At 38.0% G+C, this 14,026-nt stretch overlaps 1 protein-coding gene across 6 annotated transcripts in view; it reads right to left on the bottom strand.

The window, feature by feature from the left end:
- MAP4K3 (mitogen-activated protein kinase kinase kinase kinase 3) overlaps positions 1–14,026 on the bottom strand; it is a 137,978-nt gene that overhangs the window by 35,709 nt on the left and 88,243 nt on the right. For all 6 annotated transcript variants that reach the window (XM_090052713.1, XM_090052721.1, XM_090052732.1 and 3 more), the window contains 5 exons: positions 13,230–13,272; positions 10,946–11,108; positions 9,526–9,638; positions 6,215–6,256; positions 1,098–1,182 (listed from right to left, as the gene is read on the bottom strand). In XM_090052713.1, the coding sequence (XP_089908839.1) occupies positions 1,098–1,182; positions 6,215–6,256; positions 9,526–9,638; positions 10,946–11,108; positions 13,230–13,272 (446 nt within the window). The remainder of the gene's footprint in view (positions 1–1,097; positions 1,183–6,214; positions 6,257–9,525; positions 9,639–10,945; positions 11,109–13,229; positions 13,273–14,026) is intronic.

The raw sequence follows: 14,026 nt of genomic DNA, 5'->3' as shown, positions 1-14,026 counted from the left end.
ATCTTGCTATTCCTGCATTATGATTAGGCAAAACAGGGGACCCAGTATCACCAATTTCTCCATCCTTGTAAGCAGGACTCTGTAAAGTACTTCATACAGCACTGAAGTATTTTAAAATATAAAGGGAAGTGTCACCTCTCTGCACCCCACTTTTCAAAAGTGAAGTGAACATCAACATATCTCTGAGCAGATCTAGAATTTTGAAAGGGGAGGGGTGCAGATGGGGGGTGCAGATGGTGAGGTGTATCATCACATATAAACTACACATTTTTCTTCAATTTACTACTTTATTAATATTCTGGGAGCCTAGACAAAAACAAATATAACTTCACTGGAATGAGTTAAAAATAATCTTCAGGGCTGTGAAACAGGAACTCATTAACAGGAGCAGCTAACAGCAGAACTGCAGAACAAAGGATACCTTGACAGGTGAAATATCAAGAGCATTAAAAAGAAGAGCTGGTGGTTAACACCTGTGGAATTAACAGTTTATACAGGATCAGGTAGATCAGGGCAGGTAATTATTTCAGGCAAAGGGCTACTTACTGAGTTTTGGCAAGCCATCAAGGGCCATATGACAGGCAGCCCAGGGCAGATTAATATTAATTTTCTAAATTTTTTAGGGGCCCTCTGGGCTAGATACAATGGCCTGGCGGGCCACATCTTGTAAACCTGAGGTAGATTCTAATAAGCCGTGAAGTCAATTGACTCCTCATGCACTGCCTGACTAGAAATGTTTCTGCCACTACCAGGCACTTAGTTTGAAAATCTGGGTGGAATAGGAATCAAAGAAGGGTGCACCCCTCTGGGTCTACCTCTGAACATACCCAAAGAGAAGCACAAGGGAAATTAACTGAAGAAGGAAGAAAGAATTTATTTTTGGTCAAGACAGCAGGATTGACACCTCAGCTTCATGGGATAGGATTTCGGATTACCAAAAACAAAGGATGTTGTACATCTTAACGTTGTGATCCAAATAAAGGGAAAATTCATGTGCATAAATTAAACTGTTTTAAAAAGGAATAACCTGGATATCTAAAATGCAGAGTTTATATTCTTGGAGCCTTCATGAAAGAATAAATGGGGTGATCATATACCTCTTGTATCTGGATTTATCCATGATGTTGCACAATGAATTTTTAATGGGCATCCATTAAAAACCTTTGAAAAGCAAGCACCCATCTAAAAAAGAAAAATAAAACATTTAATTAAAAAACAAGTGAATTTGAATCTCTAACCTGATACATCAGTGAAATTTCTAATGATTATATATTTCTAATAGCATATGCTTCACCTTATTGAAGAACTATAATAATTTTCAAGGTTTAGAATCTGCTGAAAGCGAACACTACATTCTTTCATATACAAGTCACACTTTTAAAAATGAAATCTCTTTTAAAAATGGCTTGTGACAAATTCAAAAAAGAACTCTTATATTCTCCACAAGAGTTGCATCTCTATAAATGAGTCTTTGAGGTTTTTCTTCTTATATGGAGAGTCAAGGAATTTGGGCTCATCTTTAATTCAAAGACATCTATATTTTAAAAAAAGATGGTATTTTTTGGATGCTTGCACTAAGAGTTCAGCCATTTTTAAGAATAATTTAATGCAATGACAGAAGAAGAGAAATTCAAAGAAAATAACATCAGTGTTAACCTTCTGTGATGAAAGGGAACAGCCTACACCTCTCTTCCTGCTTTGAATCTGATTTCCTCTCGAGAACCAAAGAAAAGCCTTTAAAGTAAAGACAAACATCTAATGTTTGATGCATTAAAGGAGCTCCTGGAATGTGGCAAAGAAAGGGATGACATGATCTACAGCAGGCTACAAGAATGATCTTTGCAGCAGATACCTGGATGGATGAGTGGGGCAAGGTTGAGCACTCTCACCAATGTCCAGTGATCATTTCCTAAAAGCTCAGCATTTATACTACTTGATCTATCAGCAATCTTTTACATAATCTTGCTCTCTCTCCCACCACTCTCACTATTTTTCAGCATATCTTTTGAAGGGACACCTCATTCTCCAACCATCTTCCTGTAGTGGCCCTGTCTTTGGTCTCATTTCCTTCACCTGCACATTATTTCTAGGTGATCTCATCTGAAAACACCAATTCATCTACCTTCTCTATGCTTGCAGAGCTGCCTTTCTGTACCACACTTGTTTCTTTCTGAAAAACTTTGACCTGTCTTGTTGATGTATCCTTGTACATAGCTAGTTACTGGCTCAAGATCAACATGACTAAGAGCTCTACAGCAGTGGAGCTCAGCCTTTAATTTGGCAGGCCAGATAGGCAGTGCCCAATCCTTCTGTAGGCTGGATGCGGCTGGTGGACCAACGCGGCACCCAAGGCAGGTATGGCAAAGCCTCATCTAGCTGTGTGGACAGGGGGGAAGCCTGGCCCCAATCCAGCTATGTAGGGGAAGAAGACTTGGCTTGGCCCCATATGGCCACATAGCGGGGTGGGGTGGGGAGAGACCCGTGACACACATGACACAGAAAGTGGCTCAGTCCCAACCTGGCCAGGCAGGGGGGAAGGGGTGTGGAAAGCCCTTTTCCATTCTTATCTTTGCAAAGATGTACAATCTGTCTAGCCCTATCAACTGAAGCCCACTATGTCTATGCTAGAAAGCAATCCTGACAGGGAAAAATCAGCTGCTGACCTTGTATCCAGAGTTAACATCTACAGATAGAAACTTTTTTGTTAATACTCTTCTAAAACCTGGAGGTGAGTCAGTCGTCTGCAGAGCCCAAGGCAAACCTGAGAAGAGTAAAATGTATTCATGCTACCTGAAAATGTCCTTTTAAGAAATAAGATCCCCAAATCTACTGCAATGGATAATTCACTTCAGCCTGCTTACAGCTTGCATATAGAACCTGATCTGTCAGTAACTGACGAAAAAAGAAATGCTCTGCTCCTTAAAGATTCCTTTTGTAGAAATACTTTCAACAACTAGATTCATCCTGTTCTACCTTCCAAAATTACAAACGTCACTTACGGCACACTAGTACAGTAAACAATTCTGTCTCCTATGCATGGAACAGAGACCATGTCCACTAATGAAATTATCTTGAATCTTTGGTTATCAATTTCCACCTTTATTCTAAATGAAACATTTGTTTCCAGGGTGGGTTAAAATCTATGCATTTTATTACTTGAAGGGAAAACAACTTTAAGGTAAGCATCAGTACATTTTTCTATTCTTTTTCACGCTAAAGTCTATAGATCTATCACAAAGGGATTTCACAGAAGTGTGCTTTTATGGTAAAAGGCAGGATTGTTCACCCTTTAAATGTGAACATCCAAAACAAGCTAAATTATACTCTCTCTTCTGGGCAGTGAGGTCTGGAGAAGGTGATTTTGAAACATGGCACTGGCTAAAGTAGGGCCTGGGGAATTTATATACTGCTGGTCCCATGGATGTTTAGCAGACTTTATTAAAATGGACTCTGATACTTGACAAAAGTAAGACTATTTATTGACTTTAATTAGGGAAAACATGCTATAAGTATGAGGACTACCAGTCTGAATCAAGGTACAATACAGCTGAGAAAAATTCAAGCTACAAAGACTTATGTGAGTGAAGATAGAAGGGAGCCTACTTTACTGGAGAAAACAAAAAGTGACAACATTTCCATTACAGTTCAATTGGTTCATAAGGTATTATTTATAACTTTCTAGGGCAAGACTACTAGCAAGTGGCTAGCAATCTGCTTGCCCTTAAAAGAGGAGGTGCTTCTTTGAGTCTCTCCTCTCTCATGTGCACCTCTCTGGATGATGTCTCAAGAAGGGCCTTCCTAGACATTCCATCTCCTTTTACTGTGTGAGGTTCACACACACCAAGAAAGTCTTCCTTTTCCAGGAGATGCTAGCCTAAGAAGCTCTGAGTGACAGAAAGACAGGTGATTAGGAGGGGCAGAAAGAAGGCCCTAAAAATCTCTTACTGAATTTTGGCACTGGTTCTGTGCCCAGTGCCCCTTACTCAAGGCACGGTGGGGAGACAGAGACCAGAGTCAGGAGAGCAGCACCCAGTGTGGATTACATGGCCTTCCATGAATTTCTTTGTAGCTTTTTGAAAAAGGCCTGATCCTTTCTGAAACTACAACTACAATTCTGCCTGCATCTTTCCATGCCCAGGGGAGATGCACTGAGGCTTTGAGGGAACTGGCACTTAAGCCCACAGAGCTGCTCAAACTCTTTAACAAGATATTTGATAAAGGAACGCAAGAGCAAGAGACACCAACACTTTCTTCTGCATGTCTTCCTCTAGTTGTCTCCATGAAGCCTGCAGAGCACTCCTTCAGCAAGAAAGAGCATCAGAGCTTGAGAGGACAGGCTCCGCCAAAACCAAACAGAGCCTCATTAAAAATAAGACAGACAGCTGACTGAACCAAGCTGTTAGTTTAAAGAAGAAAAATATTAAAAAACTGAAATATTCCTTGATGTCCAGGAAGTCTGGTTGAGCCTACTGCAGCTGTACCAAGCAGATAAAACTGGAGGGATTTTAAGGAGAGAGGGCATTCTCTAACTGCTTATGACTGACAGGTCTGGATCTGATCCCAAGCTGTGAGCAGGCTGAAGTAACCAACGTAAGAAACTGGGAGACCTTAGCAAAAACAAGCATCTGCTTCAAATAAACAGACATAAGGTAGGAAAAATCCCTGCCAATAGGTAACTCCTGTCAGTGGAAGGCAGTTTTCATTTCCAAGCATTAAAGCTAACCAAATAGGAACAGTTCTGTAGTGGAAATGATTAGCTTTCCAACACAAATTTAAGTTGCTTTTATTGATGTGCCTGAAGTGAGAGACAGTACGTTAGTGCAAAAGTCAAGAACTCTGAAGCTATGCTAGATTATTTAAGAAGGAAATTTAGTATTTAGAAACAGAAGTAAAGAATGTGTGTTATCTTGCTTTTCTGGCATTTTAAGTACCATCTGTATCTATGTTGTTCTGCCTGCAGTCTTATTTCTGTAGCTGCAAACATGTTTGAAGTGCACTCATGAACTTTTTTGCAGGAGAGATCGCTTAGGAAGAATGAGGAAGGGAACTGGATGCACACCACTGTATCATTTACAAGTTTCCTTTTCCAAATTTCCAAACCCATTAACTTCAATATTCTAGACAAGAGGTTAGAAACCTATGACCCATAGGCTGCATTCAGCCTCTGGAGGTGAGGCTTAGCTTTGCACGTCACACCACAGCTTGGCGGCAGGGAACTCTCCCATGCCATGCTGCAGCCAGGCAGCAAAGAGAAGTGGTGACATGTGGGTCCTAGTACCAGATTACCAAGGATGCGAGCTGGAAGATTCCAACCTGGCACTGCAAAACGTTGCTGCTGTTCTAGACCATTATGCAGAAACGAAGTAGGACAAACCATCCCTAAGGCAAAAGAAAAGTGAAACGCTATCTGACAGAACTTGTGTTTCACTTTCCAGTTCATTCTTAGAATTGCTATTAAGAACCAACATAATTGGGGCTATCACCTGAATTCTCTATATCAAGACTGAATGCTTTATAAAAGGCATGCCATAGTTTAGCTTCTGCTACTGGACTGGATTCAAGGATTACTCCCAGGTCTCAGCCCCCCCACCCGAAGCCCCAAGCAGCCCCTTTGCAGGCTGGAACTCTGTTAGCCTGCAAGGGGAAATCCAGTTTCTACATTTTTCTTCTTTAAAGGATAATCCATTTTTAAACTTTGTTCATGACCCTGTAATATATTCTTGTGACCCACTTTTGGGTTGAGACATGCTGGGCTAGATGATATTTGTGAGGTCCCTTTCAGCCCTATTTTCCTATGAGCGCTATGATCCTATGAGTCAACTGGTAGAATTACTTGAGAAAAAAAGACTATTAAATCTTTAACTGATGAACAAAGAAATCCATTCAGACCTGATAAACTTATTCCATTTATGGCCACGAATCTGAGGAAGGTTATTTTAACTTTATGAAAAAATCACTTTAAAAACATCTTAAAAACTAAGAGCTGAGCTTTGAAATACAAATTTTAAAGCATAAATAAAAAAAGATACTAGCTTGTAATCATTTAGTTTTTATAAATATCTACTAGTCCTATATACACCAATAAATTGTTCAATAAAACATTTTAAAATAATTAAACTTCAAAGAATGTTTAAAAAGTCTCAATATTTTCTGATTTAACAGAAGAAACACCAACACTGTAATCAAAATTCGTAAGAATAGCTCTAATACTTACATGCACTTTAGGTGTGGGAGGAAGACCATTACTAATTGGTTTCTAGAAAGAAATAGTGAATTTAAATTATGCTTTTTATCCACAGACACACAAACATATTTCACTAAAGATGTAATTAGAACACAAATTAAACATTTAAAAAATCTTTATACTATAGTTGCATAACTAGGATAAATAGCTTAGCAATTGAGAGTATGATTATATTGGAATAAAATTACAAGCCAGGACTTGCTCATTGGAATCAATGTTAAAAACTGCATGCAAATTGTTAAGACAATAAACACAAACATACTGTACATTTGCAACTCCTACAGTAGGCTTGTTAAATAAGGTGCATAAGTAACTACAAAAAAACCACAATATCCATGTAATTTAGTATGCAGACTTGCAAGCTATCCCTGTCCAGCCAACTCACCCTGACAAATGAATCACTATCACATCATTATCTATCGTGAAATTAACAATTAACGTGTTATCATTCTTTAATATCGATAGTTCCATGCTGAATGTCTGCATAGTTGACTACATAATATTCTCTAATTAAGAGGCTTGAAAGAACATTAGAATGTCATCATCCAACATCACAAAGCTTAAATGAACCACCTGCATATTGTAGTTAGCACAAACATACCAAGCAATTAAATCATTAAATGAAATTATTAAATGTGTTTTAGCACTGTATGAATTTATTTTGTATCACAAGGATTTCAGAGATATCAATAATACTTGTTTCAGTGGGAATTCCTTTCAACTATTAAGTCCCCCTAGATTTTGAAACTGAAAATCCTGCTGTTTCAACTACAACATCTGAATGACAGTTCAACTTAAAATCTACTTAATTCTAAAAGATTAGTCAAAACAGTTTAGGAATGACACCTACTCAAGATACCCCAATTAATATGCAGTGTTTTAAGAATAACATTCCACATTTTAAAACAGAGACACTTTCCCTCACACCCTGAAGAATCCCTAACACATCCCAGAAAGTAAAAAAGGGCAACATCTTTTAAAAGAAGCTGCAGCTTTCAGGGCCTAGTTCAGGGTCTACCCTAAAAACATAGCTTTCAGAGGCACTGACCATGCATAGCTCCCACTGAATTTTCATGAGAGTGGGACATCAAGCCCTCCTGAAGATTTGCCTTTCAGTCTCTAACTTTTAGATCCAGAAATCTGAAAAACCCACATTCACAAGTTACTTCTGAAAATGGTGACTTAAATGGCTTAGAGAGGAGGAAACAGTGCGGCACCTAGGCACCACCAAAATCAGAGATGTACAGCATAAAATTTCCTAGGCAGAGGGCTTACTTCATCAGATGCTGTGAAGGGACTGCAGAAAGCAAAGCTGCCAAATAAAAAGCAATGATTATAATGCAAAGGGTAGTGAAGGGGGAAGAAAAAGGAGGTGGCACTACTGAGAGAAGCAAGGTGCTAAGACAGACAAAAACAAAACAGTTAACCTATTGAGAGGCACAGAGTTTATAAAAGCTAATCCAGGTAATGGGATAAGAATTTACAGTCTTGGATTTAGACCAGAAGAAATAATGAAACTGGCTATTACAAAAACACTATCAAAACCACAATGAAGTTAAACAGGAAAGAAACTCACTCTGGTTAGGTTCATCTACCATTTTCTTTTCTCTTACCTCCAATACCAACTCTCTTACGGCTGCTCTCTTATGTCTTTCCAACCCAGACTTATGCTAGCTTTTTTTGTGTTGCTAATATCTTTTCTCTTTTCGTAGATGGCCTCACTAAAGAAGAAAACACCGACAAATCCCCTTCTGCAAGGTTACATAGTTGCTGCTGCTACCTTGGTTTGGATCCCTCCTTAGCTACAATCTATTGTAATACAGCTGCCAGTGCTAGAAAAGATGCCAAGTAAGCAGGGTGGAGCAATGCATTTATATATATAAGAACTACATATATATACACACTATTTCTATTTGAACCCTATATTTACAAACAGCTAAAGACATTGTGGTACTGTGTTTCTGGACCTCATTTCTGTACTTCGTAATTGAAGGTTTTTCAATGTAGTTCTGAGAATGCAGGTAATTCATTAATTGTTGTAAACCTCCCAGTTAAAAAATGGACTAGAATAAATGGAGCCATTCAAATTAAATTCAAGTTTGGAGTTTAGGACTTTAATCTTCAACAATAATGAAAAGCCTCAAGAGAGCTAGCTCGCCCTATCAGAGCTTTACCATGCCAGTTCTCTTATTTTGAGTAATTCTGAACATCAACGTATCAAATGGTATCACTTTAATTTCTACAGTGACAGCTTGGTTTTAGTCTTTTCTCCAGAAGACCCATTTTATTTGCCACAAAGTATCTCAATTTTATTCTTATTAAAGATAACTCCCCATGGTCAAGCAGTTTCATCAGCTGTAAAATGAAAAGCAAATCAGAAGTGAGATGCCAGGGCAGTTTAAAAAGCTATACCTAAGTAGAATCTTAACTGTATGTGGTGACTGTCAATAGCTTCCTTAAAACTAGAAAGAGAAAGTATTCAGATATTTCCTATTAATATTGGTGGTATAATTAATAGAGTCCTAGATGTCTGTTAAATCAGTCAGTTAAACTCCTGTCAAATTGGTAGGCAGACAGTAACAAAGTTTCTGAATATATGTAAAAGTCACACTTTCCGTGTTGTACTACAGTCAGTTTCCAACAGGGAGTCTTTCACAAAGTACAACAGAACCCTACTTAATCACAAATTATTATCCATGCAAAAAAACTGATAGTATTTCCTCATCTATGATCAAAGATACAGAGGCCATACTGCAGTGAAATGTTAAATTCCTAAGTTATTATTTTATACATTGCATGTTAATATATTACGAACAAAGTATTTTATTAAAGTAAATGAAAATGAAAGCATTGTATTTTGGTCCTTAGTTTTCTAATGTATTTATTTACCTACCTACTGGTTGGTAACATTCACCAATCTACCATACCATCTTCTCACCTTTTGTACAAATTAAAGATGTACTGCACTATATTCCACAACCACAGGACGCATCTCTAGTCTGACACAAGTGTTGAATGTAAACATTTAATTACTTGTATTAAGTTACAGAGCTTAGTATAATTTAAAAGCAGATAATATTGATTATACTTATGGATCAGATGGTAGCAGGAGTTAAAAGTCTATTCAAAATATAATACTCAGAGTAAAAAAAAATTCATCCAACAAAACCAGAACACAGATAAAAACCACTAAGGTTACATACAAATCAACAGGAGTTTGTTTACTTTACCATTTGTCCATTAAAGAAACGAATAAGAATAGCTTTCAAATAATTACCTACCAGTATTTCCTTCTTTTCTTTCCTTAAAAAATTACTGTCTCTATTTTCATTCTGCTGTTGACGTGGGGATGCCTCTCTGTCACCATTTAACTGTGCAGAATTCACTCCATTACCTTTGCAAGAAACATTTAGATTACAAAGCTGTTTTCACTTACTTTCAAGTTAAAAGGCAGTAATCCACATATAGAAAATTAAAAGGGCCAACTCCCTTGCTAACATGAGCTCTACTATCTTCAGTGGCGTTGTACCCAGCAAAGAACTTGGTTCAGTATGACAGTGAAGTGTTGTACACACTTCTGCCCTCTCAGTTCCTAAATAATTAATAATAAAACTAAGTGTGTATATAGTAAGCGAGTTGTAAAGGCTCATTCTCTGATAGAATTTGATCATGGCTACATCTTCCTTTAATCTTGTGTGTTTGGGAAAGCAATTTCCCCCCTACTTTTAATAACAAAATAATCATAGCTCCCAAACTTATTCCTCAAACCTTGCCCAACTTACTCATTATATATACATTTCTGAATTCAGACTCTCTCTATGCTTTCCACCAACTCCACATTGACCATGAGAACACACAAATTTATAATCAGTACATAGGGTAAGCATAAAAGTTGCATGCTAATTTATCATAAAGATGGGGAAAAATGGGTTTACTGGAAGATAAAGGAATGCAATAACAGTTAAGGAGAGCTGCAAGCAAGCAGACAGGACTTCAATAACTTAGCTCTTTCCTTTGTGTTCATGGAAATGACATATAATCATCTTAATTTCAAAATTAAGAACTCATTGTATACGTTTTTGGTATTTTTTTGGGAAAATGTTTAAATAGATGACATGAGAGTATGCTAAATGAAGAAATAACAACAGCACAGAGGGAACAGTGACTTACCAAATTTGACCCTGAACACACTTAGTACAAGGCAAACTGATAGTGTTAATAGAATCAGGTGTTAAGAGGCTATATTATAAACAGGAGAGAAATACCTTTTATACAGCTCTTAAATCCAGTCCATTTTGTTTAAGTGTGAACCCTAAAGTCTCTCCTCTCTCAATTAAAGTCTCTGTTCTTAGAAATATCCATGCATCCCAATGGTAGCTTATAGACTAGGGAAGAACTTAAGAACTATGTATGAAAAATAATGATTCTCCACTGTTACAAGTCCAGTACTTTCCATTTTGAGTGTACTGCTTAAGCAGTCACTCCTCTCTCCACTGAAAATCAGCAGAAATTCTTTCAGAGACTTCTATGGGAGTTGAATTTGGCTTAATGAAGTTGCAGAGCATTATCTTCATGAAGCTGGTTTTCACACACTATTTTTATCACCTGTTCACAGTAGTACAGTGTTTCAAAACGACATTCATTTTAAGGGAGTAAAAATAAATATTACATTATTTCTGAAATCCCCATTAGTCTTATTACCTAAAGCATAAGGTTTCTGGGGAGGTAGCCGTGGAGGGGGTGGTCTAGGAGGAACCTGTGATGCTGACTTTCCTGGACTTTCTGAGACAGGGCATCTCTTGATTGTTCCTTGACTATCTTCTTCAGAGGAATGAGTTTCATGTGGTATGTAGATGGATTTAGGCTGAAAATATATATAAGAATATTGACTACATTATTGGGACAGTTAAGCTAAGTGTTGCATACTGTAATACTACATCTTATTATTTTCCCGAGTAAACTGATAAAGACAATTACATATTCTGTTACATATTTTTACTATACAGAAAATGCATAAAGCAGATATTTGATCAACAGAAAATCCAAAGCAGTGTACTGAAATCATGACTTGCCTGATGAAACTTCACTATGTCCAGTGCACAATCAAATCACAAATGTTTAAATGAAAATACTGTCTGCAACCTCCCTCCCAGGCAACCATGTGAAACTGATCTTTTTTGAAAGCACCAACCCAGACAAAGACACTTCTACTGCACAGAGGCATTGTGAACTAGATACAGGAAAAGATGATTAATTCCCTAGTAGTCCAGTTGCTCATACCCCTCTTCTCTCCCATCATACCTGGTAACACTTTAGTTGTTAATGTTCTATGACAGGAGCCAAGATAAGTCAATAATTTTCCACTATTAATCCAGCCTGTGCCTTTACCCTTTGCTGCCTTCCTCTTATTCTGGAAGATGGGAATAGGGTTTACACCTTAATTCTTCTACCCCATGAACATCTTTCTTTTGTTCCTTTCTCCAAAATAAGTACAAATACATTTTCTTGCTCAATAGCCAATCTCCTTGTTTTTGTTCTTTGTGATAAAGAACCAAAAATGTCACTTTGGGTTCCCGTTTGGATTCTAACAACAAATAATGTTTTTACACAAAAGTGCTCTGTACTTTTCAAAATTCACTCAGATACTAGTAAATCTGTACCATGCCACATGCTCAGGAAACAGTTTTCAGCATAATACAAACACCTAAACAGATACTATTTTATAAAAAGGCAAACATACATAAAAGAGAAGTTGGTCTTCCAAATTACCATGAACTAGAGCTGGAGCTAAAATGAAAACTCAATTGCTCACAGCCCTTACACTCAGATGACAAGAACTTCCTGCATTTGACCTTCCACTACATGACAAAGTATTGAACTGTGACTTAAACTCAGCTTTCACCCTCTACAAGATTCCTGTTCATGACTCCAGAACTAGGAGGTTTAAAATCAATTTAAACAAAAGCAACTGACTTGTCATTCAGCTTGGACAGTGACTGCCTTTTTCCTCAGATTGATGAAGAGTACTTAAGGCCCCAAACCTTGTGTCCTTTCTCTCCCAACTATATAAGTTGGTTCAATAAAAGATACTCCCATACCTCACAAATCTTACTCCTCTCACAATATTGGACCGTCACGGCTACATCACTCTTACTTCTAGATCAGAGCATATGGAGGCAGCCACACTAGCAAGACCAGGTTTTACCAAGTCGCAAGGCACCTGAAACCCATACATGAAACTGGAAGACTGTAACATTTTCGGCAGTTCATTTTGGGGAGAAAAGGAACAAACCTGAAGCTAATGTATGGACAGATCACAAGCAGAGGCTACTGCTTTTAACTGAGGATCTGAGGTGCCAAGAGACTAATCAAGACAACACCTAGCATAGTTTTAAAAGATTAGGTTTGAATCCTCAGATATAAAATTCCTATAGGTTTACCTGTACATCAACAAGGCATGATTAACCCAGTGTTTAATGACTAGTGAGTTTCCACATGCTAGAGAATACAAGTAGAGATTTTTTTGGACATTTTTTAAATAGTGTCATCTAAAATGTGCAATCAATTCAGTCTCTTCAAGAGGAAGAATCTGAGACCTAACTTCAACATTTAAAGGACCCCATTGTTGCCTGTGAAGTTAGCACAGAGACTTCTAATGTGGTGACTCTCATAGGAGCTCCTATTTCTGTAATACTAAACCCCTGAAATACCAAATGTTATGCCTCTCCTCAGATTAATGATGTAAACATAATCATAAACACCATATCTAATGTGATGAATTCCATCAATTTTTCATTTTATTCATGCTCCAAAACTAAAAATGTAACTTAATATGCTGGAACAAAACTGGATGAATCACAATCTCAAAAAGCACCAAAGTCTCACGTCAGTGAAAAGCAGGCACCTATGTCATTTATAGACTCCCCGCCCTCCTCCATTTACTGCAATTCCCCTCTTCCTCAGTACAATGAAAAATCCCACTTACCTTTGGTGGTAAAGGTGGTGGCACTTTGGCTTTCATAGTAGAGCTGTAAAAAGAACACAGAATGCTCAGAAGTTATCCAGATATGCATCTCTGGAAAACTCAACTGGTGAGGTTTGAGAAAGTTTATGTAGAGTTTATTTTACATTTTTAAACACTAAGAGATTAAACATCATGTTATTTTCAAACACTTAAACCATTTGAATATTTTCTAACTGGTGCTTCCCCACCCCTGAGCCCTGTAGTCCCAGGGGTGGCAACCTACAGCCCATGTGCCAGATCTAGTGGCATCTGGCAACGGGGGACCTTCCTTGCACTGTGTTGCAGTCAGCCACCTGGGGCTCTGGAAGAGGGGACCTCTCTCTGTGAGTTGTCACAGCCTCCTGTGGCATAAGTGGCAATGAGACATGGCAGAGGCAGCTGCATCATAATGCCCACTTTCCTGACCAGAGCACTTCAGCTCTCTTTATGGAAAATGCTGCTGACCCCAGCCCAAGACATCAGCCAGAAAAAAACCCAAGTGGTCCCTCTGAAGTCTTCCCATGAAGTTATGGGTAACTTTTTGAAAAGCTCATCTGTGCTCATCTATCCACAAGGATATGTAGACTTGTGCAGAATAGGGGAGTGATTTTTAGCCAAGAGATGCAGACAAGATGCAGGGTGAGTCTGGCATTCACTGTACTGAGAGAAAAGGAAGTGTGCTTATAGTTAAGTGGGGAGTTTAGGATACTGGTAGGTTTTGCTAAAGAATATTTATAATATGGAATTTTGTTGGCACTGGAAAATATCATTTCTTGATG

The sequence above is a fragment of the Crocodylus siamensis genome, chromosome 1 (assembly GCF_052110815.1).
Source record: "Crocodylus siamensis isolate JL-2025a chromosome 1, ASM5211081v1, whole genome shotgun sequence".
Lineage (NCBI taxonomy): Eukaryota > Metazoa > Chordata > Crocodylia > Crocodylidae > Crocodylus > Crocodylus siamensis.
The sequence above is the reverse complement of the archived record's forward strand: the minus strand, read 5'-3'. Positions and strand labels throughout refer to the sequence as shown.